Source organism: Brassica rapa, chromosome A07 (assembly GCF_000309985.2).
Source record: "Brassica rapa cultivar Chiifu-401-42 chromosome A07, CAAS_Brap_v3.01, whole genome shotgun sequence".
NCBI classification, from domain to species: Eukaryota; Viridiplantae; Streptophyta; class Magnoliopsida; order Brassicales; family Brassicaceae; genus Brassica; species Brassica rapa.
The window spans coordinates 3,607,573-3,633,604 of NC_024801.2; the positions used below are offsets into that span (position 1 = coordinate 3,607,573).

A 26,032-nucleotide genomic window follows, 5' to 3' on the forward strand; every position below is an offset into this window, starting at 1 on the left:
ATCTTTTTTTCTTGTAGTGCATGAGAGTGAATATCTATCAAACCTTGCCTTTTTTTTATTTATATTATCTGCATTTTTTTTCCTTCCGTTTTGTTGTCAGAATTGTTTTAATCATCTTATGATCATTCTGTATTGTTGTGTTTTTTTAGTATTTTGTGGTGTTGTAAGTTTGAGGATCTAATGAGCTTAATTAATTATGATATGTAATTGGTCGCTGAAGATTGTTTTATTTTCTCCTAGAAAAAATGAATTCCATAAATATTTCCTTATTTTTATAGAAAAAAAAAAAAGACTTGAAGTCTGAGCATAAATTCAGAAGAATATCTAAAAGAATCAACAATACAACTGAAACTGCGTAAAACCCAAATGAAAATTTAAAAAACGTGCACTTTAATATCAATTCCAGCTCCAAAATAAAAATTTAGGCAATGACTTTCACTATTTATATCATATACGAAGTTAGGATACATATGACAACCTAACATTTTAACAACCAGTTTGTAACCAATTGTTACAAATGGGCAGGCGTTCATTGAAATATGAATCTTTGAACCCATAATAAAGCTATATATATATATATATATATATATATTAAAATGAACTGACAACATATAGTTCTATACACATAAAAACAAACACAAAATAAAAATCCACCAATAAACATCACAAAAGTCCACAGATAAACGTCACGCACAGTCACAAATAACTAAGAGTATACTTACAAAAGCATATCAAATATATTTACATCTTTAAAAATAGGGCAAAATCAATACATGTTTACGATACAAATTTATTATATTTTAAATAAAAACACATAAATTATTCTAAAAAATAAAAAGTAGTCATAAGTGAATTACATATTGTATAGGAAACAAACTTCCTAAAAAAAGTAAGAGCAGAAGTGGTAATATTTTTACAACTTACAAAGTACACTACAAAAAAAAAATACTAGCAAAGTATTTAATTGTAATTTTTAGTTTCGGAATTACATAAATAATTAAAATTTTTGTATTATAATTGTAACTTGAAATATTTAGACCACAGTGGTTGTATGTATACTATTCGCTCATTGGCAAATAAATTAATTGAATTTAAGAAAAAACATAACCACGAAATTGGAATCCATTTTTTTTAATATTAAGATAAACATAATCTATAATAAAAATAACAAAAGATACAAATTAAGATCAACCATCATTATACATAGTACAAGTCAGATTAAAAACATATAAATTAACTCTTACGAGTCCAAAAAATGGATTCACTACAAAACCACTGAGTTTTAGCAGAATGTACACCACATGTTGATCATCTATGACGCATAACCGATTTATATACTTCTCTTCCATATCCTAGAATTGCACAACTGCAATGAAAAATATAGTAATATAAACATATCATACGTGAAGCATATCCCGCGCGAAGCGCAGGTAGCCCCTAGTAATAATATGTAAAAATCATTTGTATACATAATGTTCATCCCGCACAAGATGTGGATCTTAACCTAGTCATATATTAGTTTTTGTGTAATACATCTATACAAACATGGATCATTTTTTATGTTTTTCGAACTCAAAAATAAATCATATCACATCTGTCTTTTGAAATTTGGACTATATAATTTGGCGGCTTTTCATAAATCAAGATTACATATGGAAAATATGGTATATATGAAAAACTAGAAATTACAAAATTCATTTTTAACATTTGATTAGATCCTTATGAGATTTTTAAGAGAACAGAAACATAATAAATGGTATGGAAAAGAAAATTGTCTAAAATTAATACTAGGAAGTTTACGAACCATGGTCAAGGGCATAAAACATATAAATTCTCTTGAAATATATATTTATTTTTTTATTAAGTATAATATTTTTTTGTAAAATATTATACATTATCTTTAATTGGTTTGTGGCATCACGTATCAACACCAGCACACCTCGTTGAACAAACTTCCCTATGCCACTCGTGAAATGATCTCTACTTGGGTTCCCCTATGCATACCTTGAAGCTTTGAGAGTGGCATTGAGCCATGGTGTTATGTGCAGTATTGTCTTAGATTTGTTAGTATGGTTGGAGGAGTAGCTCTATTTGAAAGTGGGATGTGAATAAAACTGGATCAATAATTTTGTAGACCTTCGGGCAAAAGAATTTTTAGGACCTTTAAATTAATATTAATTTAAAGTTTTGAGTAAAAATATATTTAAAAGAAAAATATTTGGTGAAATTTTTTGATGAAAACAAAAATATATTCAAAGAAAATATTTTTGTACCTTTATTTTTTTTTTATAAACTAAATATATTTAAAAAAAGACTAGACCCAAATGCAGGGAACATCAAATTGTTTGGAGGAATTAGAAATTCAACATATACACAGTTATAAGTTTATTTGTGAGATTGTGTGTTCGTGTTTGGAGTAGATTTATTGTTTGCTTTGGACATGATCTTCATATCAGTGTGTATTTTTTGGAGGAATTAGAAACTTGAGTTCTCGCATATGTTGATCTAGATATTGAGTTTTTTCCTGCTTGAAGTGGTTTATATTTATTCTTAGCCTCAGTTAAGTTACTAATATCAAACACAGTAAATGTACCTTCTATTTTTTTTTTTTTTTGGTTTATTGTCTAACAATATTCATGACTAAAATTTATTATAAAACTTAAAATAGAAAACAGAGAAGATGAGGCACTACAACAAATATAGGTATTGATAGCAGATTATAATAGCACAAATTTCGTAACTGCTATGGAAAGGTAATTAGAAGCCTGGATAAGAAATATATAGCATTTTACTTATGCTATGCCGAAAAATCAGTTAAACGAGATTAAAAACTTAGTAATCACCCAAGTTTATACACTTAGCGGCAACACTTAGAAAATAAAGGGGGTTTTCGCGGCCAACATTTCTCAATTTACTTTTCATAGCATTAGAAAAAAAAAGAAAAGGGGTTCTCGTTTTCTCCGTCTTCTCTTCTTCTCCAGATCGAGCTCAACGCTCTCTCCACCATCTCCAACTCGATTCCTCGTCGCTCACCAACATTAATCTCTTCGCTCATCCTAACCGAGTCTCCAATTCGATTCAGCCATCATCATCTCCGAATTCAAAGTGAATCCTTAATGCTGTGATTAGTTAGGTTTTGATTTTGTCGATTGATTCAAGTTCTGAAAGTAGATAGGTTTTGGCTGCTCAATGCTGTGATAATTAGTTAGGTTCTTGGTTCATATTTGTTTCCATTAATCCTAACAGAGTCTCCAATTCGATTCAGCCATCATCATCTCCAATTTCAAATCCGATATTCTAAATTGAAAGTGAATCCTTAATGCTGTGATTAGTTAGGTTATGATGTTGTCGATTGATTCATGTTCTGAAAGTAGATAGGTTTTGGCTGCTCAATGCTGTGATAATTAGTTAGGTTCTGGGTTCATATTTGTTTCCATTAATCACAGTTTTTTTTTTTCGCAGGTGTGGGTTCGTGTCTTCACAATCTTGCGTCTTCTATCTTCTGTGGAGGTTAGACACATCTATTAACTTATTCTCATTTTGTAATCATTTGTAGACTTTGTAGACATTGCGTTTGTTGTTTGCGGTTACCACTTTGAAGTGTAATTTATATTGTCATTGCTGCTTGAACCATGTACGCTTGTTTGAACTGTGGCAAGGGTCTTAACAATGTTGGACAAGTCATGGGTGCATTTATGTAGGTATGTACATTTGTTTAAGTGTTCAGTTTATGCATTTCCTCTTATCATAACTATTTTTTTTTTTTGACATGAGCTTAAGAGTTGATTCTGCATATGAGAGAGGTGCGAGGAGTTTTGTCAATGATGTTACGGCTAAGTTATGAGTTAATGAGAAGATTGTATGTCCATGCGCCCGATGTCGTAATCTAGATCGCCATACAAGTGAGGAGGTTGTCTCTCATTTGGTTATAAATGGAATGGATGATGCTTACAAGGTACGGTCGGATTGGTTTCACCATGGAGATGGTAACTCAGTTGATGTAGTGGAAGTTAAAGATAGATGCTGGAATGCTGAGATCCTTAGTTTATATGAAGCCGCAAACTGCTTAGCTGAGGATTTAGCCATTCGGGGGTCAGAGTTGCATAAGTCAGTTGAGGGTGAGGATAGGAAAGAAGATGAGTTTTTAGCAAAACTTGCAGAGGCTGAAACCCCCTTGTATCCAACGTGTTCGAGTCATAGCAAGCTATCAGCTGTAGTTTCATTGTTCAGGATTAAGTCTCGGAATGGGTGGTCAGACAATAGCTTTGATGACTTACTGCAAACTTTGCCGAACATGTTACCTGAAGACCATACTGCACACATCAACTTATGATGTCAAGAAGTTTTTGAAATCTTTTGATATGGGATATCAAAAAATTCATGCTTGTGTGAACGACTGCTGCTTATTTAGAAAGAAGCTGAAGACGGCTGAGAGTTGCCCAAAATGCAAGGCGTCTAGATGGAAGACCAACATGCATACTGGTGAAATCAAGAAGGGTGTTCCACAGAAGGTTTTGAGATACTTTCTAGTAATACCTCGCTTGAAAAGGATGTTCAGATCGGAGCAACTTGCAATGGATTTACGATGGCATTTCAATAAAAAGAGCACAGATGGGAAACTGCGTCATCCAGTAGATTCTGTTACTTGGCAGTCAATGAATGACAAGTATCCGGCGTTCGCAGCGGAGGAGAGGAACTTGCGACTTGGGCTTTCAACAGATGGGTTTAATCCATTCAGTATGAAGAACAGCCGATACAGTTGTTGGCCTGTATTACTGGTGAATTACAACATGGCTCCTCACCTATGTATGAAGGAGGAGAACATAATGCTCAGTCTGCTGATTCCAGGACCCCATCAACCGGGTAATAGTATTGATGTATACTTAGAACCTCTGATAGAAGATTTAAAACATCTGTGGTGCATAGGCGAGTTAACATACGATGCAGTTAGTAAGACAACCTTTACGCTTAAGGCAATGCTTCTTTGGACTATTAGTGATTTCCCCGCATATGGGAATCTTGCTGGTTGTAAAGTGAAGGGTAAGATGGGTTGTCCTATATGCGGGAAGCACACATATAGTTTGTGTCTGAGTAATAGTAGGAAATTTGTATTTATGGGCCACCGGAAATGTTTGCCTCCCTTACATAGTTTCAGAGGAAAGAAGACTTGGTTTGATGGGAAAACTGAACACGGGACAAAGGGAAGGATACTGACGGGTAGGAATGTCTCATTTGTCCTGAGAAATTACAATAATGTGTTTGGTAATAGAAAACAGTCTGGGAAAAAGAGAGCTACTCGAGTTGACATACCATCTGATAACGAGGAGGAACTAAGTGAATCTGATGAAGATGAAGATATAGGAGAGAAAGACGAAGAGGAATTGTCTAGATGGAAGAAACGTTCGATTTTTTTCTCATTTCCTTATTGGGAGGTATGGATAAAAATTCGATTTACAAGATGTTTAATTCTATAACACTTGTTCTGATTGATTTCCTTATTTGCTTTCACATGAGCAGGAGCTACCTGTTCGACATAATCTAGACGTTACGCATGTGGAGCGGAATGTGGCTGCAAGCTTGATTGCCACATTATTACATTGTGGCAATTCAAAGGATGGTCTAAAGGCTAGAAAGGATCTTGAAAGTCTTGGTATCAGGAAGGATTTGCATACAAAAGCTCAGGGTAAAAGGACATTACTCCCAGCAGCTCCATGGTCTTTGTCAAAGTCAGAGAAACTCACATTCTTTAAGCGGCTCTTTGATTTTAAAGGGCAATGGGTAGAGGAATGAGTGTGAGCAGACTTGCGTTGTTCGGCTTGAAGAGCAAGCAAATGACTGAAATGCAACATACATAAGTTCAGTTGAAGCAGCAGGTCCACGAATTACAAGAGGCTCTTGCAAAAATGAATAGTCGAGTAAGTGTTAAAGATTAACTGTCCTTTGGTTATTGTTTTTTGCAAAATGGTAACCTAATTTTTATGTCTATTTGCAGCGGTCAGACTCGGAAGTGGGTGAAAATTCACCACCATCAGTAAGTTCTTCTAGGTTAACTATTTTTTGCTGAACTTGAACGGAATGTAACAGTTTTGTTGATTAATATTTGTAGAGTGTAAACAAAAGGTTTCCACAGCCTAAGTGTATTCTATACGATTGGTGTGACAAGGAATCCAAAGTAGCAGACGGTCGTTTTCTGTCTTCTGATGTGATGGAGTTTGTTAACAATGTACCCTTGGGCCTTAATTCAGCTAAGGTGGTAGTTGAGACGGCTTTTGAAAAAGATGCATTTCTTTGGAGACCGGCGCCGAAAATGTATACTATTGGTCAGGCTGTAGGAGAAACAGTAGCGTGGCCTCAGGATGAGGTTCTAGTTCTTGACGATGAGTTCTCTTCAAATGACATTCCAAGTAATGTAAGGTTTTCATTACTCATCTCATTTTGATCTTAAGTTTTTTTTCTAATATCTATTAATGTGTTTCCAATGATGGATTTGTTTGTTTGTCAGAGCCCAGAGAAAAAAGAAATGAACAAGTGCAAACTGCTACATTGGCTAACAGATGATGAAGAAACAGTTGCTGAAGGTCGTTGGGAGAGTCGTGATCCCGAAGCCTTGGTGGATGGCCTTCCTCTTGGACCAAATGCTGTTAAAGTATATGTGGATGTGGTAACGGTAACGGAGACATTTCTTTGGCGGCCAACAGAAAAACACTCAAACCTTCGCGACTGTTTGAAGACGTTTGTAGCATGGCCAGTGAGCAGAGTTTTATTCGAGAATTCAGACACAGAGTCACCAACTACAGCTACTCCTCATACGCACTCACAAGTTCACACTCCACCAGCTCCTGCTAAGATTTCAAAATCATTTGCACAACCTCCTTCAAGTTCTCAGAAGGTAAGTGTAAGTGTATTAGTAGGTAGTGATCGTTGACCTGATAAAGTTGCTAATGGTTACATATTACTTACACTATTTGACATCGTTCTTTTATACAGATTGTGAAAGAGGGTCAGAAGTGCAAACTGTTGGATATTACCGGTGAAAAGTAGTTGTTGCAGAAGGACGCTGGTCTTCGAACAACCCTGAACAGTTAGTCCATTTCGTTCCGTTGGGGAATAATGCAGTTCGTGTGTGGGTTGATGTAGTGAAGGTGAATGATGCCAAGATTTGGAGGCCAACGTCTGCAGTTGAGTGTATGGAGGATGCTGTCGGCACTACTGTAGCATGGCCTGAAGATAAAGTTGTCATCGTTTGAGGTGGAATAAGAACTGTATGGTCTTCTACTTTCTTTCCTTTAGTATTACTAATGAACCTATGGTATTTGTGTGTTTTCTTTCAAACTTAATTATGACATTGTATTTCTATTATGGAGAAATGAAAATGGATTCAGACTTTGTTTATTTCTTTATGAGAATTTGCTGTAACATGTGATGGATTTATTGTCTGAAACTGTATCCAAAATAGAAGCTACAATTCATATATACATAATCAAAACCACATCACCAAATAGCATCTATGCAGAGCTACTACAACGTAATTCATGGCTACATCATATATCTATTTTACAAATATACATAACAGCAAAAAAATGTTATTATACAATTATATATAACACGAATTAGATGTTATTATTAAGTTTAATACAGCAAAAAATAACAGTTGTTATATCATTTCCTATAACACGGATAACGTGTTATAAATATAATTAATACAGCGTTAGAGAACAGCTGTTATATAATTTCTTATAACACGAGTAATGTGTCATAAATTGCATTAATACAGCATAACCGTAACGCTATTATAGGTCACTCTACAATAGCATCATTTCAAAACGCTATCGTATATAGGTACCCTATTATAGCGTCAACTATAATAGCATTTATAAAACCGCTATAAAAACCATATAATAGCGTTATCCGTATGCTATGAAAAGCCATATTTGTTGTAGTGAGGATACATACTCTACTCAAATGAAGAAAACAAATTTGAGCATTTACACCTTTTCAAAAAAAAAAATTGATCATTTACTTGTAACACTAAAATGTGTCATATTGATTGTAAATGTTGTATTTGTAAATGTTGTATAAGTCAAAGGTTATAGTTGCTCTCGTGGTGTTGTTGTTTTCCAAGTAACAATTAAGTCTAGTGACTCTAACTTTGTGAATTTTTTATGCCTTCAAGAAATTGTCCTCCTGGCCATTGTTGATATTCCATCCGAGAGAATCCAACATTGGGTTACCGATCTCTAGTTCTTTTTTTCCTAACATGATTTAACTATAAAGCTAAATAACATTATCATACAAACCTTCAGCTGCTATGTGAAGATATATGAGACTTTTGTCGATGCTGATTTTATGAAGATATTGTTGTATTCCTCGTATGTAATGTGTTTCCAAGTTTTTTTCTTTTGTCAACGTGTCTCCAAGTTATCATTAGCAAAACATCGTTCCATAAGGTCGTTGTACTTGTGAGCGATGCAGTGGACTCACTGGCAGTGGTTGTGGTTTGATTTTCTTGTAGACGCGAAGATCTGTTGTGGCTTTTTCAAAACCCGAATTTCTCTCCATGATGATCCACGAACTTGTTCCCAAAACCAATGCCACTCGTGAAATGATCTCTACTTAAATTTCCCTATGCATACCTTGAAGCTTTGAGAGTGGCATTGAGCCATGGTGTTATCCGCAGTATTGTCTTAGGTTTGTTATTGTAGTTGGATGATTAGCTCTATTTGAAATTTGAATATGAATAAGACTGGATCAATAGTTTTGTGGACCTTCGGGCAAAAGAATTTTTAAGACCTTTAAACTAATATTACTTTAAAATTTTGAATAAAAATATATTTAAACAAAAAATATTTGGTGAAAATTATGTGATGAAAACAAAAAATATATTCAAATAAAATATTTTTGTACCCTTTTTTTTTTTATAAAACTACATATATATATATATATATATATTTTAAACTAGACTCAAATGCAGGGAACATCATATTGGACCTATGAAAGTCACACCGTTTATCCCCCACTTAAACCACCTTTAGATGTGAAAATGTGGATTTGGGCTGACTAATACTGTTTGGACCTAAGGGCATTTGTGGTGCTACTTTTTGTTGTGTGATTTTGTGTTCATGTGTTTTCTAGGAGTGTTGTTAAATAACTTTTTAGCAGAGGTTTCAGAGCATTTCTAGTATATATCTATAAATCTTTCTATAAAATAGAAAAATATATTATAGAAGTATTGCTCCAATTATTGTATACAATGGAAAGTTTTTAAAAGAATATATATAGAAAATATTATTTTTATCTATATATATAGGAATAAAAATAACATTTTCTATTTTTCTAAAAATAAAAAAAAATATATTATAAAAATATATTGGAGTAAAAGCAGAAAGGTTAGCTTGAAATGGTTTTATGGGAATTTTCATGTTTATCACTTTGTTGGTACCATTATTCAAGTTTAGAATCATTTATTAACACGCAGTTCACCCGTGGTCGACCCAGTGACCCAGCGATCTGGTAAATTGTTTGGTTCAGTGTCCGAGTCGAATTTAAAAACATTGGTTAGATGTCATTTTGGGTTTTGATAAGCTTGTTCTTATAAATTAATTTGAGCATATATGTGATATATAATTATTTTAATGGATTTCAGTAGGCCTGGGCATTCGGGGTCCCAAACGGGTTTCGGTTTTATCCAATCGGGTTTCGGGTTTATCAAAATCAGCCCCATTCGGATTATATGAAAGTTCGGTTCCGGACCGGTTCGGGTTTTATCGGGTTCGGGTCGGGGTTAGTAAATCTTCAAAGAACCGGTACAACCCAATATACTTTCGGGTTCGGGTCCCAATCGGTTTTTCGGTTTAAAAGTACCTGATTTTTACCTATTTTATAACCAAAACATGAGTAAAATTTGTTCTTCAATTTTAAAATACATGATTTGTACCTATTTTGTAACTAAAACTTAAGTAAAAATCGATTCAAAAATAAGGAACATCAACCGTGATCATTCAAAATCAAACGAAAAGTAAACATATTTACTTATAAAAAGAAAACCAAATAAATAAAAGCATAAAATAAAAACCAAGTTCTCATGAAATGAGAAACATTGTTTAACGAAAACAAAATCTAAATCTAAATACTTCAAGATTCAACGGCCATCTTCAACCATCAACCTTCATGTAATAGAACCACCAACCTTCATGTAATAGATAAGTATTTTAGATGTTCAATATTTCTTAGTGTATTTTGGATACATATTAGGAATTGAGATCATGTTTGGTACAAGATCTTTTCGAGGTTTTGAATGTTTCGGGTTCTATCGGATATCCATTTAGATTCGGGTTCGGTTCGGATAATACCCATAACCCGAAATACCACAAAACAAGATCCATTCGGTATACGTCGGGTTCGGATCGGTTCGGATTCATTTTTATCGGATCGGATTCGGTTTGGGTTTTCGGGTTCGGTTTATTTGCCCAGCCCTAGATTTCAGTATATATTTGTAGTTAATTTAAGTAATTTTATGATTATTTAGATGTTTTTAGATAAATTTATCGGACAATTCTCTCAAATAGCAATTTTTAAGTTTTTGTCACAGAAATAGCTTTCAATAAGGAAAATGATCAAAATAACCCCTTTTTATTTTGAAAATTTTAATATTTATTTTTTATTTTTAAAAATTTGAAACCATATCCTCGAAACTCCACCCCTTAACTCTAAACCTTAAGTCTAGATTAGTTAACCCTATGATATAAATTTATTTTTACTCTTTAATAAAAAAAATTAGTCATTTTTTTTCATTGAGGGCTATATTTGTGACAAAAAAAAACTTTAAAAAGGCTATCTTAGGGATTTTTTTCAAGTTTATATGTGTTTAATTGCATATTTAGGGTTGGAGCGCTCCGTTGGTAGTTTGAGACAGAAATCAAGAACAAACAAAAGAGAAAGGACCAAATTAGAAATAAGTGTAACTTGAGTTGTTTATCAGATTGAGTGTGTTTAACAATTAGATCTGATCTCAAGCTCTTCAAGGGATTTGGCTCATTGCATTGATGAAGGACAAATCACGGATTGGCTGCCGCGACATGAGATCCGCTGCATTTGGAGGTGAAATCGACGAATTTGGGAGCTAGTAGATGCTATTAAGAGTTCCACATCGTGTAATAACATGATTTTTGGGCAATATATAAGTGTATGGGTAATCCTCCACTCATGAGCTAGCTTTTGGGTGTGAGTTAGGCCCATCACTAATATGGTATCAGAGTCCATGGTAAAAGCCCAACATATGATTTCCCACATAAACAGTTTCCTACCTATGTAGCCTGTACAAGTGGTCCATATTGTTGTGGTATATTCGAGATGTTGGACTTGAGCTGTTTCTGATGGACCGTTTCCCACCCACATCTCGAGGGGACATATTAAGAGTCTCACATCGTGTAATAACATGATCTTTGGGCAATATATAAGTGTATGGGCAATCTTCCACTCATGAGCTAGCTTTTGGGTGAGAGTTAGACCCATCACTAATAGATGCCGTGGATGTTGGGCACGAGCTTATGAGGTTGCGGCTGTAAAACAACGAATGCGGCTCACGCCGCGGAGGAAGCTTGGTCACGACAACAAAGGAAGGCAATCGCGGTTGTACCACCGGAGATCAACCGGAGCTGCGGAAGAGATGACAGGAGGAGTGGCTTGGTGCCATGGTGAGGAGTCATGGCGAGGAGTTGAGGTCGCATAGAAGATGAAGACTTTGAAGTAGCTCGTTGCCATAGGGAGGAGTCGAGGTTGCGGAGAAGACGAAGACTTTGAAGTAGAGGTGAAGGATTGAGTTTGGTTTAATCTCTATTGCTAAAAAGGAACCATTATCGATAAAAGTTTTGAGGAAGAAGTTAAGTAGATGCAGCTTGGATCGATCGAGGTCATCTATTTTGGGTCCTATGCTCACTTAATCGAACCCTGGTTCTTCCATTGGAATGAAATTTCCTTCTCCAACACTTTATTTTTACAAAAAGTTTCTGGTGGGTTGAAGCTAAGTAGTTCAGCGGAGATATAGAAATGAGTTGGTTGAAGCTGATGAAAATTATCAAAATTGACATCCCCTATATATTATTTGAGAAACATTGCAACATTTTTTGTAGCCACGTGTCATCACTAGAATGATTCTTAGAATCCTTAGAGAAATAGGTTGGTCCATCTAAATATATAATAAGGTTTTTATTAAACCACAATAAATACATTATTAATGTGCTTCGTTATTTCCTTAAATAAGATTACAGAATTACCTAATGTGGCTAAAGTATATATGACAATTAATGATTTTGAATAATAAAGATTTGATAAAAATAAGTTTGTATTATAATTATATTTGTTTAATTTTAAGCTATTAAAAAAAATTAAACAATCATAGTAACCATATAATAAATTTTTTTAAAAATTATTTATATATTATATTTTGAATTTTTAAAAACGAGTATAAATTACTAAAACTGTTACAAGTTTCACATTCAAATTTTGTGATCTATGATTTAAAACTTTTGTTATGACATGCTACAAATAATTAAAAAATAATATAAGTTGAAAGTCTCATTTAATAAGAATCAAAAATAAAAGATATATAAATATATGTATCATTTTAAATTAAACTATATGCCATATAAAAATACATAAATATCTTAATTTTGAAATTTACTTTGAACGTTTTTTTGATAAAAATGTTGAAAAAATATTGACAACTTAATTTTTTTAAATATTATAAATTACTTAAACCATTAATCACACAGTGAAAATTTTGTTATCGCTAATTTAGACTTTCTGCTATAACAAATACAAATGATAAAAAAAATATGAGCAAAAAGCATCATCTAATAAATATTAATATTAAAATATATCATATATATGTTACTATCATTTAAATTTAATTATATATCATATCAAATAGAAAAAATTTTTTTGATTTATAAAATTTATTTATATGTTCGCACCAATTTAATTATATAAGTAGTAGATAATGATTTTTTAATTATTCAATATATATTTATTATTTCATAATATGCTATAAACATATAATATATAAAATAATTTATATATATAATGTTTATCCCGCGCAAGGCGCAGGTCTTAACCTAGTTCCAATTATAAAAGAAAATTACCGGATGAGCTAAGGAAGAGGATTATGTGAATTTATTGTGATGTAGTGGGAGTTTGGGTTTAGGAGGAAAAATTGGCGTTGGGTTAGAGATGCCCTTAGAAACTACTGAGACGGTGAAAATTAGGGCATGTGAGACGATGGAAACGGTGTAAATGGAAAGGGCAAAGAATATGGGAGGTAACATTCAAGTATGAAATAATTATGCTAACTCCTAAGGTTGAAGTGGACCTATTTAGTTTCACAGCCCAATTATAGAAGCGAGTAAAACGGAGGTTTAAACCAAGTAGAAGTGCAGGTGTCTCGTGATTTGCCCTGCGATTTGGCTCTGGATAACGTGGCAGCACAAATGAAGAGAGTTTTTCTTTTGTCACAGATGAAGAGAGCATTAGAGCATGTTTATTAGTGAGACCCATTAGTGTCTCTTAGGTGGATTGTAATGATTTTTTAATTATTAAAATTATGATAAGAGATTTTGCTAAGAGATAGTTAATTATTGGGGTTTATTGGTGATAGCTTAATTAAGGTTCTTAACAATTAAAAAAGATTAAAATCAGAGAGAATGGAAGGATAGAGAGAATGTGAGAGTAAAAGATAGAGAGAATGTGAGATTAAAATCAGAGAGAATGGCTTGTGATCAAAAGAAAGTGAGATGGCAATGGCTTGTGATCATAATGTTAAGTATATATAAGAACATCAACGACAAGAGTGCAAAGACCCGTGAACTCCAAAGACCCATGAACACTATACAAAGACAACAACAGTCGCCGGACAGCCTCTTGATCAATCCACCTTAACCCCCACACACACTCTCTCGGACAGCCTCTTGATCAAACAGCTAAATATACCTTAACCCCCACACACAAACAGCTAAATATACCTTAACCCCCACACACACTCTCTCGGACAGCATCTTGATCAATCCACCTCAAGAGAAAACAGACACAAATCAAAAAATATTCTGAAACTTTGTATTTCAAATTAATAACTGAGAGAAAGAGAACCTGTGTGATGCCGCTTGATCAATTTCACTAAAAACACAACAAATCATAGCAAATCAGATGATTTATTAAGATTGAGGATGAAGAATCTAAAGACATGCATGCAGCTTTACCTTTCGATTCGCCTCAGCCGCAACAGTCGCCGGTATAGATCGTCTCAGAGAGTCACCGATAGAGAGAGATGTCGCCGTCTGTCGCCGTTTCTCGACGTTTCTTGCCGTCTTCAAACAACGACAAGACCCACCGCGGTTTTCCTTCGTCGCCGAGCCCCACCGATAGAGCCGTCGTCGTTCCGTCAAGGAGAGCCACGGAAAGGAGGGAATCGCCATCGATTCGTCTTTCGCAGAGAGAGGAGAGAAACGAAACAACACTCGAACAAATGAAAAAAGATGAAATGGTGGGAGCGTGTTTTTTCTTTTCCCAGTAGAATTGCGACACCTGGCAAGAAGGGACGGTGCCTTCACGCTCCTAATTAAGGGACGACTCAAGCTTAAATCACATGTTTCCTTTAATTAAATAATCCATTTATGTTAACAACCTCACCTAAGGAACGCCTATAAACATGCTCTTATACTTTATATATATAGATAGATATTTGTTATGAGAAAATAAAAAGCGATGAGTCTATTGAAGATCGTTCTCCCATATGTGTGATGACTATATCTTTGTAGGGTTTTTATGTGATTGTCGATGTAAAAAAAATAGCAGCAGAACTCACATTCTCATTAAAATAAAGTTGAACTTAGTTAACAAGTTGAGCTAGATGGATACATACATTATTTACACATGTTTTTTTATTTAATTTATGAAACGTCCCCAATACTCCCAACAACATATTTCATTATTAATTATCAGTGTTCCTCAACCACTTCTGTACCTTCGTTCGTAACATTTTTCTTCTTGTTTGCAGTGTAGCTCCCGAAAAGACTCTCCATTTCTTCCAAAGGCATACCTCGTGTCTCTGGAAGAAAAGTAAAGAAGAAGACCCATGCAGCAGCAGCAACTCCGGCAAAGAGAAGGAATGCACCACCAATGGTCAAACCTTTAGAAAGCGATAGGAATGTCATTCCGATAATACCACTCATCAATCTATTCAACATCACTCCCAAACTTGCCCCTTGAGCTCTTAGCCTCACAGGGAATATCTCTGAGCAGTAGACCCACGTCACTGGTCCTGCACCTATTGAGAATGTTGCTACAAACGTCATTACCGTTGTAACGCTAAGCCCAATAGCCCACTTGAGTGTCTGTCCTGGATTTCTGTCGATGACTGTAAGACTAGTCCCAAGCGCGGTCAAGGAAAGAAACATTCCGCCCATACTCGTGAGCAACAAGGCACGACGTCCAAACCGATCGACCACGCAAGTCCCTACAACAATAAAGAGTGTTTTGACAACTCCAACAGCAACAGTTGCCAAGAGCTGGTCATTCTTGGATTTCAGGCCAGCCTTTTGGAAGATGGTCGGAGAGTAAAGGACGACCGCGTCAATTCCGGAGGCTTGCTGAGCGAAATGGATACCGAGACATGCTATTAGGATATGTCGGACAGCAGGGGTTGGCCGGACAATAAGATCCTTCCACACGCCTTTTCCGGCACTCTTCCTGTTGGGAACAACTATAACATCGTCTGTCATGTCCTCTGGGATTCCGGCAGCCCGTTTGATGTCATTGAGTCTAGAGATGGCCTCTTCTTTGGTGTTTGAAGTTTTGTCAAGAACTTTAAAAGCATCCCCAATGCGACCCTGGAGGACTAGCCATCTCGGAGACTCAGGCATTGCCAACACTCCGATGGCTAGGCACACCGAGGGAATTGATCCGACACCTAACATGAACCGCCACCCAAGATGCACCGGAAGCTTGGAGAAAAAGTAATTTGATACGTACCCAAGAAGTATACCAATGTTGATAAATATCTGCATTCAAAAGAACATATAAGAACTACGTTTCATATACAATTTTTTATATTATATCTAAAATTAGAAAGGTCAGATCTATTATACCTCAGGGAAAGAGCTGAGAAAACCACGAGAAGTAGCAGGAGCAACTTCAGCTGTGTAAACCGGTGCAATCATCATAGCATAACCGACGCCAATACCAGCTACAAAACGGCCAACCATAATGAAAGGATAATTTGTGGCAAACCCCATGAGAAGGGCACCACAAAAGAAGAAGGCTCCTGCCAACACTATGGTGTATCGTCTCCCGATCCAATCAGAAGTTCTCCCCGCGGCGCCTGAACCTACCAGGGAGTAGATGTTTAAAATTCCCATGAGAATCTCAAGCTGTACGTCTGACAGTTTCAAATCTTCTTTTATAAAAATTGCAGCTCCACTCATCACTCCAATGTCTGCAACATCCATAGATATGTAAGGACGATTACAGAAACCAACTATGACATGGATCGTTAGAATAAAATCGTACCGTAACCAAGAATGATTGAAGTCATGGAGGCTAAGATTGCACATGCAAAAGCAAACCGGCTTCTATTCCCCCTCGGCGCCTCGACCTCTGTAGTAACAACACCTTTTTCTATTCCAGAGGAACTCATTGTCTTCGCTATGATTGCAAGACAATGAAATTAATTAATAGAACAGAGTATGACTGGCAGATGAACTTTGGTTCTTGTGGATGATGGAATCATTGGGAGGATGAAAGGGTTTAAATAAATGTGTAATGCTCACAACAGAAACTAAAAACTATTGACTGTTAAAACAAATACTTAGTTAATTAATTATCTGTTATGGTTAAATATATATCCCAGGGATGAAAACTAGATTAGAAGATATAAACAGCCATGGTTTTTCTTCTTATCTACAAGTTTTTTTCCTAAAATTAGGAGTTTACAGTAAGAACAGATCTAACAAGATCCGTCTCTTTTTGTTTGCTTTTGTTTTTGTCTATCCCACAGTTGAAACAGAAGTTATGAATATGATTAGTTTAAATCAAAGATAGTAAATTTTCTTTTTAGAATAAGAAAAAGATTATGGTTGTGCTGTATGTCACATATATCGAGATACTTTAGTGATACATTTAGAGGTAAACATATTTACATTGACTTCTGCTAATATTTCACCAATCAAATGAAAAATATATATTTTATTGTTTCGTTGAAAATGGTTTAATTTATGCTTTCTCTTTTCTATTTCCCATATTTTTTCCCTCTCATTATCTCTTCTTTAGTTACTCTGAGTTACTACACTAATAAACAATCAAATCCTATGAGTTATATATTTTAAATTATTTCAAAGAGCTTTGAGCTATATACATGAAAATTAAAATAATACATTAACTAAATTTAGAATCACGATATATGATAATAGGAAAAATAAGAGATAAAGTTATATATAAAGACAAAACTTTGTTACAAATTTTTATATTCAAATGGATAAAAAAAATATCACCCAACCGATCAAAAAAAGAAATATAGTAAAAATTCTATAAATTAATAATGTTTGACTATGATAGTTTATTGATTTACTAGGGGGTTTTCAGCTTCACAAAGAGTTATTTTTTTAGTTTTGATTTTGGTAAATTAAATATATTTATATATTATTTATTTTTTTAAATACAAATTTTTTTTTGTTTCAGAAATAAACTGTTGATATGTTTTTTCTTTTGCTAAGAAAATTGTTGTGTTTTCACCTTTTTTGTGAATCCTTTATTTAGTTTTACACTAATGTTTTTCTTTAAGTTTGACTCGCTTTTTAATTTTTTTTTATCTCATTAACGATTTTGTAGACTTTTGTTTCATCCTCTTAACTTATTATGGATCCCGTTTTTTTTTTTCATTTTACAGGATTTTTATCTCCTTTTTGAAAATAGAAGCCAAAAATATCAAAGATAAAATATTCTTTGATTAATTTCTGAAAATGATTTCGGATTAGCCATTTAAAGAATTGAGAAAGACATATATACATCAAAGCATAAACCCTAGTTCCTAGTACAAATATAACGATCCTGATAATTCTGGGATATCAAGGGCTGCAAAGCAACTGCTCAGCTGTAAAGGAGGAGATCCAGTCATACTATTGTCCTTTGTCATCAAGATGCTTTTCCCTTTTCGTAGAGAATCCGACCGTTGAGGACGGCTAGCAGACTTCAACTTGATGGGCTGAGTATTGCGGCCCATTGTCTGATCAGTTAAACCCTTGTCGTTTTGGAGAGACTCTGATTATATTTTGGAGGCTTGATGTATTCCTTTCTGATACCCCCTTTCAAACTCGGTGTGGGAGGGAAATCAACACTGAGTTTGTTCCCACACCGAGTTTGTGCCGAAGCTCAGAAAATAGATCAATGGGCAATGACTTAGTACAGATATCAAGAATTTAAGATTTGATGGAATGTGTTTGACTACAAAAGAACCCAATTCCACACTCTCACAAACATAGTGAAAATATGTTTCAAAACGCTTGGTTCTCTGTGAAAATTCGGATTGGCAGTTAAGTAAACTGACGAATGATTGTTTCGAAACAGCTGAATTGTAACAGGAATAGAAATACCCAGCTCCTTTCCAAGTCAATTCTGAAGCGGTTTCAGAGAGTGAGGGATACTCAGCCTCGGTGGAACTTTTTGAAACAGTTGGGTGTTTCTTGGATGACCAAGAGATGAGGTTCTGACCCAGATAAGTGCAAAAACTTCCAATATAACGTCTTTAGTCTGGACAACCTCACAGTCGATGTTGCTGTAAGCGGTGAGAGTGAAGTCTGTATATTTGTCGAAGAAAACATCCATTGTAACTGTCCATTTGAGATATCATAAAATTCTTTTGAGGTTTGTAAAATCTTCAGCAGTGGGAGCATGCATCTTTTGACACACCTAATTGAATACATATTGTATGTCTGGCCTAGTCAATGTTAGATACCGCAATTCCAGCCAGACTTCTAAAATATGTGCAATTCAGAAACAAAACTTCTTGATAAGGAACTCGATTAGCTGAAGATGCAAGGGATTAGGTCTTGAAGCACACTCTTTCATCCCTACAGTGTGGACACTACAAGAAACGTAGTCATAACGACTATGCATTACGACGAAAAATGTGTATTCACGTACCAATAAAAAGCTGCCACGTATCATATCTTGTTTATGAAAGAAATATTAATTACAAAAATTTTTTTGACATTGCAAGATTCTAAGCCCAAAATCATATAGCTCAAAAATCAAACACTAAACCCTAATTCATAGGATTAACACTAAACATTATAACTCAAACTCTAAACACTAAACCCTATACACTAGGGTTAACCCTAAACCCAAGGATTTAGAGTTTAGGGTTTAGGATTTTTAGAGTATGATTTTGCTGACAACGTTTAAGGTTTTGAGTTTGCTTCTCCTCCTCTCTCTTTCTACGGAAAAGAGTTAACTCTAAACTTTATAACTCAAATTCTAAACACAAAACCCTAAACCTAGGGTTAACATAAAACCCTAAACTCTAAAAATTCTAAACCATAAACCTTAAACTCTAGGGTTTAGGGTTTAGTGTTTAGAGTTTGAGCTATAAAGTTTAGTGTTAATTAGAAGATTTAGGGTTCAGTGTTTAGAATTTGAACTATAAGGTTTAGGGATTAAAATCTTGCAATGTCAAATGTTTTTTTGTAGTTAATATCATTTTCTATTTTTTCATAAACAAAATATGATACATATCAGGTTTTTATTGGTTAGCGTATAGAGGGTGAACCCAAGAATAACTCTATAGGATGACACATGGTTAGAACTGAAAATATAAATGAAGGGATAATGTATTTTAATTATTTAAAGCTAAATATGGCACCTTAATTATTTAAGGGAGAATTTGTTGTATATACATAAGAGAACATAAAATAAAAAATATAGCCATACTATAGTAATCACTATTTGATGGGACAATTTGACACATTTTTGACTTTGTTCTCTTTGGGAGCATGGCACGTACATCTAACATATTATTAAAAGTTATGTATTATACCGTACTATGTATATTAAGTAAATAGTATAGAAAAATATACAAAAGTAGTGTGCATTTGAGGAAGAAGAGCAGCAGGGGAAGAAGAGGAAGAGGAGGAGGTGGAGGGAGAAGGAGGGATGAGAAGTAAGAGCAACGGGAGGAGAGAGGAAGAAGAAGAGGAGGGAGGAGGTGGATGGAGAAGGAAGGAGGAAGAAGAGGAGGAGGGAGCTCCAAAAAATTATACTATTTAAGTACATAGAATAGTATACTACTACTATAAGTATTAGTAACACATTGTTTTAAATATGTTTAATTAAATGTACTATTTTATTTTAATGAATTGTACATTATATCTTTTGTCCGATATTGTTTAAAAATCTGTTTTAAAATTTTTAAGTTATGCCATATGTAAAAAAAATATGTATATCTTTACTAACATAATTATTTGGTTGAATTATATTTGATCCAAAAGATATACATCAATAAAATTTGGAGGGGGAGAAGAAAAAAAAGACAAAGGAAAAAAGAAAATGAAAAAAGAAAGATGAAAATCAATGGTTGAGATTGTTCAAAGGGCAAAACAAGTAATATTACATAAAATACAAAGAATACTAATCTAGCCTAATTGTTGCTATGGATATACACTTTATTTCTTATTTCTTTTTTGTTATGTACATGTGCCCCAATTTCCCATTATTTAAAAGAAAATTGAGGCCTATAGCCATGAAAAAAACCATAATTAGCAGACTAGTGGTTTACCCTAACGGATGTATACACGGCGTCTTATATACATAATATTACTTTGATACCCTCTCCAATTTACCGGCTCATCTGCTAGAAAAAAAAAATTAAAAAAAAATACTTTTTACCCCCAAAGTAAATCGTGTCCTCTCCGTTTTCACACAACCTCCATTCTCACTTTCTTCATCGGTGGTTCTTCGCACTCAAGATGCCCCTGCCGCAATTCTCCTCCACCCGCTCACCTCCGCATGCAATCCCCTGAGCATCTCCGTCGTTCTCTCTTCTGATCATCTCTGTCTTCTCTACTGCTTAACGGTTTCGTCACCGTCTTCGCTACTGTGTTCTGTTCTCGGCGGAGGCAAGTTAAACCGCCGGTATCTCCAACTTCAAAGCGTAGCGCGTTTCTCAAATCTCTGACACCGCCGTAAGTTCAGGACGCCATATGCTTCTTCTCCGTTTCTCTGATTTGAGTTTTCCATCTCGTCAAAATTAGGGTTTTTACTTGTTGTCTGTATCATCGTGAAGGAACCGGGATACCATACTTCCGGTGACGGAATTCCGTCCTCGGAGGTTGGAATTTCTTAAATTGATTTAGGGTTTGAGTTTTCCCGGGTTGTGTGAGGGTTTCTTAAATTTGAGTTGTTTCATGTCGATGTTGTGAACTATGTGGTGTAGTAATTCATGTGCAGATTGTAGCATATCATTCATTAGAATTATCTTGTCAGTAGACATAGTATGAATTTCCGGATCCGGTTTCTATTTCAAATGTAATAGTATTTGTCACCCACTATACCATTGTATGTCGTACACTATAGCTTTTCATTATTCTTGATTTGCTGCAATTGGTGTTTGGGTGTGGTTTGATTAGTAGGTTCTTCATGTACGTTTTGTTGTTCCTATTAGTAACAAGTGGAATAGTATTCAGATAGTCTAAACAAGTCAAATAGTATGCCTTTCAAAGTATTCCATTTCATATCAAATAGTAAAGCCGCTCATAATGATTTTCCATTCTTCTCCCGGTTCATCCTCTGTTTAGCTCATTGTTCATTTATATATTGCATTTGCCACGATGAACCATCCTCAGTCTTTGTCTATCTTTTTTTTATAACATCCAGGTTTGTTATGGACGAGTTAGAGCTTCCAAGTAGATTGTTTGAGACAAGCTGTGAACCCACTGGCAAGAAAAAGGTTAACAATTATTTGAATAAAAGTCTTCTCGTAACCCTATACAGATACCTCTTCCCGTAGTCATTACCTTATACTCCTTGTTTAAATTTAGAAGGTGAAAATATCTTCGTTAATGGAGAGGTGTACGTGGCATCCTCCTACTCTTTAATATGTACTTGTTGTCATCAATTTGTGTTAAGTGTTTAATGTGAGGTGTAGTTTTACCACTCCCCCATTAGATTTGTATCCAAGTGACATAGTATACAGTATATCGAATGGAAAAGGTACAACAATATATACATGTCACTCTAAGATTTGTATCTACGTTTCCCACTGCATATTCCATGTGGTCATGAGGTTTATATTTCCATTAGATGTGGTTTCCCTATGTATTGGGGTTTATATTTCTCTAACTTGGGTTTAGTGTTTATACTCAACTGTTGTATTACCAGAAGCTGATGTTATGTATTTCGTGTGGCTAATTAATAAGGTAAATACCTATCTCTATGTATTAATACACACGTATTTAGTTTACCAAAGATTTCGCTTCCTTGTGCTGGATTGGGTTTATATTTCCCTATCTTAGGTTTAGTATTTGATGTCAAGTGTTCTATTATCATACCCCCTATCTTTGTATTTGATTTTGCTCATGAAGCGTCTAAATACATATGTCCCCTAGTATGCCAGGTGGATTTAATTTCAAGAAGGTTTGGGTTCCGTTACCTATGTCTTGGGGTTTATATTCCCCTAACTTGGATTTAGTGATTACTCTCAACTGTTCTATTATCACCTCAGTTAGTTTTGTATTTCATCTGGCTCATTATGAATGTAAATACATGTCACCAAGCTCCCATTATAATACTTAAATATATACATGCTGTACTCTGCAGCTAGTGTTTAATGTCAAGTGTAGTTTTACCACACTCTCATTAGATTTGTATCCAACTGACATAGTATACCGTATATGGAATGGAATGGTTACAATAATATATACATATCACAATAAGACTTGTACCTACTTTTCCCACTGATATTCAATGTGGTCATGAGGTTTTTATTTCCATAAGATTTGGTTTCCTTATGTATTGGGGTTTATATTTCCTACACTTGGGTTTAGTGTTTACACTCAACTGTTCTATTATCATATCCCCTAGCTTAATATTTGGTGTTGCTCATGAAGCGTGTAAATACATATCTCACCTATTATGACAGGTGGATTTAATTTCAAACAGGTTTGAGTTCGGTTATCTATGTCTTGGAGTTTATATTCCCCTAACTTAGGTTTAGTGATTACTTTCAACTGTTCTATTATCACCCTCGTTATATTTGTTTTTGGGTTTTTCATCTGACTCATTAGGAATGTAAATACAATTCTCCAATCTCCCATTATATTACTTAAATATATATGCATGATATACTATGCAGCTAGTCTATAATTAACATGGTTTATGTTACATGAAATAGTAGTAATTCTGCCCCGGTTCTCGGAATTCCACTCCACCTAGCGGAAATGGAATAGCAGATCTTCTTCTCGGAATTCCACTCCACCTGTCGTTATATTATGCATATGCTATTTGAATTGGAACTATATCTGTATTTCTACTACTCTATGTAAAATATATAGTATGGTAATACGATTCTTGCATTCTCCGTTTGTTTAACGTTGTTTCTTTTACACTTCCGATTTTCATCTACTCCTCTCTCTGCATATTTTCCTTCCTTTGATTTTCATTTCACGCGCTTCCAAAATTCTCTCATTGTTACTATGGGTCACAAAATCACCACGTCGTTTACTTTATGTGAAGGAACCGTGTACTTGTTACTTAGAAGGGTATAACCGGCTGGAATGATGGCAAAAATACAGTCATTATATTCTGTCAAAATCATGTCTATTCTCTTGGTTTCCCTCTGAAATATGGCTATTACGCCAATAAGCCCTTATTTAAAGCTAAATATTGTACCTTACTATACTTTTTTTTGTCAACAACCTTACTGTTTTTCTTTGACATTAACAACCTTACTGTTTGTTGGCAAAAAAAAAAAACTTACAATTTTCAAGAATTCAATTTCCTGCTGTGTAATATACACATAGAAACATGCAGGTCAAAGATAATCTTTCAATGGTCTGTTCAATCGATTTCAGTTCGATTTTGGTTCAGATTGTTTTGGTTTTTTTTGTATTTTGGCTTATAAAAATTAGCTACCATATTGGAGTCATATCTAATTCAGTTTGGTACGGTTTATATACCATCGGTTCTTGGTTTATCGGTATTATACCAAAAACAATATAACTATATTTATCTCTGATAATAAATTAGCTTATATGATTAGGAATCAGATTTATTAAAACATAAATATATATTCTTTACTGTAAATTTAAAATACAATATTTCTGTTTTATTTAAATAAAAATAAGAAAAATAGTAATACCATAATATTATTATATAAATATATTTTAGCACAAATAATTACCAATAATAATTGAAATTAAGTTTTATTTAATTGGATGAAAATGAGAAAACAAACTTTTAACTTAAAACAAAATAACAAATTATTAAAATAAAATTTTTAATTATGAATATCATATAAGAAAATAAATAATATATATATTATTAATTTTATCATAAAAATTATCTATAAGTAAAATAATATATTTTAATTAATCGATTTATTCGGTTGGATCAGTTTATATACTGAACCATATCAACATACTGCAGTTTCTTAAAGATAACATTCATTCGGTTTATTTGGTACTGCCAAATCAAAACCACTTTTTCTATTCGGTTCGGTTCGGTTTTAGTTGTTTGGTTTTACCAGATTGAAAACCCCTATCTTTCATGTATGATTTTTGACTAAATAAATAAATTGTTTAAAAGATTTATTTTGATGTGATATTTATAACCTATTAATTTTATATTTAATTTTAAATTACAGTCAAAGCTCTTAATATGATTACCCAAATCTAACTTAACATGTGTCAGAAATCTTGAACTTTCTTTTTGTGATATTCATAAAAAGGGAAAAAATAATTAAATTTCAACAAAAAAATAAGAAAATAAAAAAGAATTGAAATTTTGCCCATACTTTCTTTATATAATTATCTTAAACATATATGCATTCTTTAATTTTAAAATAAAATCCAGTTTGATTGATGCACTTTTACCTATATAAAGAATTAAATCTGTTAGTTTTTGCATATCTATATTATTAAAGTTGAAGTACACATTGAGATTGTTTGGCAATATGGATAGTAGTTAAAAATAATATTGTTTGGAAACATGGATAATAGTAAGTTAGAAAAATAATAATAATGGGCTTATGCTACTAAAAAATTGGAAGTTCATTACATTATATTAAAAAGTAATGGGTCTATGTTGCTTGATAATATATATATTCAAATCAAAATAATAATTTAAAATTGATTTATATCAAAAATTTATTCAAAAATAAACATATATTCAAAATTTGATTTTTACTAACATATTTTTCGATAACTATTATAAAAATGTTTTAATATATATAAGAAAAATACAATACAAATCCCAATTTCAAACACCAACTTAAATTATGGTTTTTATATTTCACATTAAATTTTAAAATACAATTTATGTGGTTATTTATATGATTGTACGTATAAAATATTATTAATTATAGAAAACTTATTTGATGGTACGTATAAAATACGATTAATTATATGATAACACATATTTTGTAACCTATGATGACACATATAGGATATATATATATAATAGTGATTAGGGGTACCCGTTCGGGTTCTTTTTCGGGTCTTTTTGGGATTTCGTGTTCATTTCAGATCTTTGAGGATTTGGTTCGGATTTGAATAATCAATTTAAATAGGTTTGGTTTAAATATTTGGTAGAGAATTATTAATTATTTAAGTATTTTTATAGTTTTGAGTATATTTTAACTATTTAAGATATTTACGTTTGATTATTTGTATATATTTTCAAGCATTTAAGCAAACTTAAAAGTATCATATATATTATGGATGTTTTTATATATATAAAATCTAAAAATAATTAATATATATAAGTATATAAATATATT

At 33.6% G+C, this 26,032-nt stretch overlaps 2 protein-coding genes across 4 annotated transcripts; one reads left to right on the forward strand and one right to left on the reverse strand.

Annotated features, from left to right (window-relative positions):
- Positions 1 to 513: 513 nt before the first annotated feature.
- On the forward strand, positions 514 to 9,354 carry LOC117126696. Of its 2 annotated transcripts, XM_033275527.1 has the most exons (3): positions 514 to 3,701; positions 3,781 to 5,432; positions 5,518 to 9,354. In XM_033275527.1, the coding sequence occupies exons 2-3, from the start codon at positions 4,245 to 4,247 to the stop codon at positions 5,788 to 5,790; spliced, it is 1,461 nt and encodes a 486-aa protein (XP_033131418.1). In that variant the 5' UTR covers positions 514 to 3,701; positions 3,781 to 4,244; the 3' UTR covers positions 5,791 to 9,354. The 2 variants fall into 2 exon arrangements, with proteins under 2 accessions (XP_033131418.1, XP_033131417.1); XM_033275526.1 differs by having other exon boundaries at positions 514 to 5,432.
- Positions 9,355 to 13,778: 4,424 nt separating this feature from the next.
- LOC103846244 (putative polyol transporter 1) lies at positions 13,779 to 25,362 on the reverse strand. Of its 2 annotated transcripts, XM_033275719.1 has the most exons (5): positions 16,558 to 25,362; positions 16,137 to 16,483; positions 14,250 to 16,049; positions 14,140 to 14,166; positions 13,779 to 14,062 (listed from the first exon to the last, which is right to left on the reverse strand). In XM_033275719.1, the coding sequence occupies exons 1-3, from the start codon at positions 16,682 to 16,684 to the stop codon at positions 14,988 to 14,990; spliced, it is 1,536 nt and encodes a 511-aa protein (XP_033131610.1). In that variant the 5' UTR covers positions 16,685 to 25,362; the 3' UTR covers positions 13,779 to 14,062; positions 14,140 to 14,166; positions 14,250 to 14,987. The 2 variants fall into 2 exon arrangements, with proteins under 2 accessions (XP_033131610.1, XP_009121388.2); XM_009123140.3 differs by having other exon boundaries at positions 13,779 to 14,166.
- Between the last annotated feature and the right edge of the window lie 670 nt (positions 25,363 to 26,032).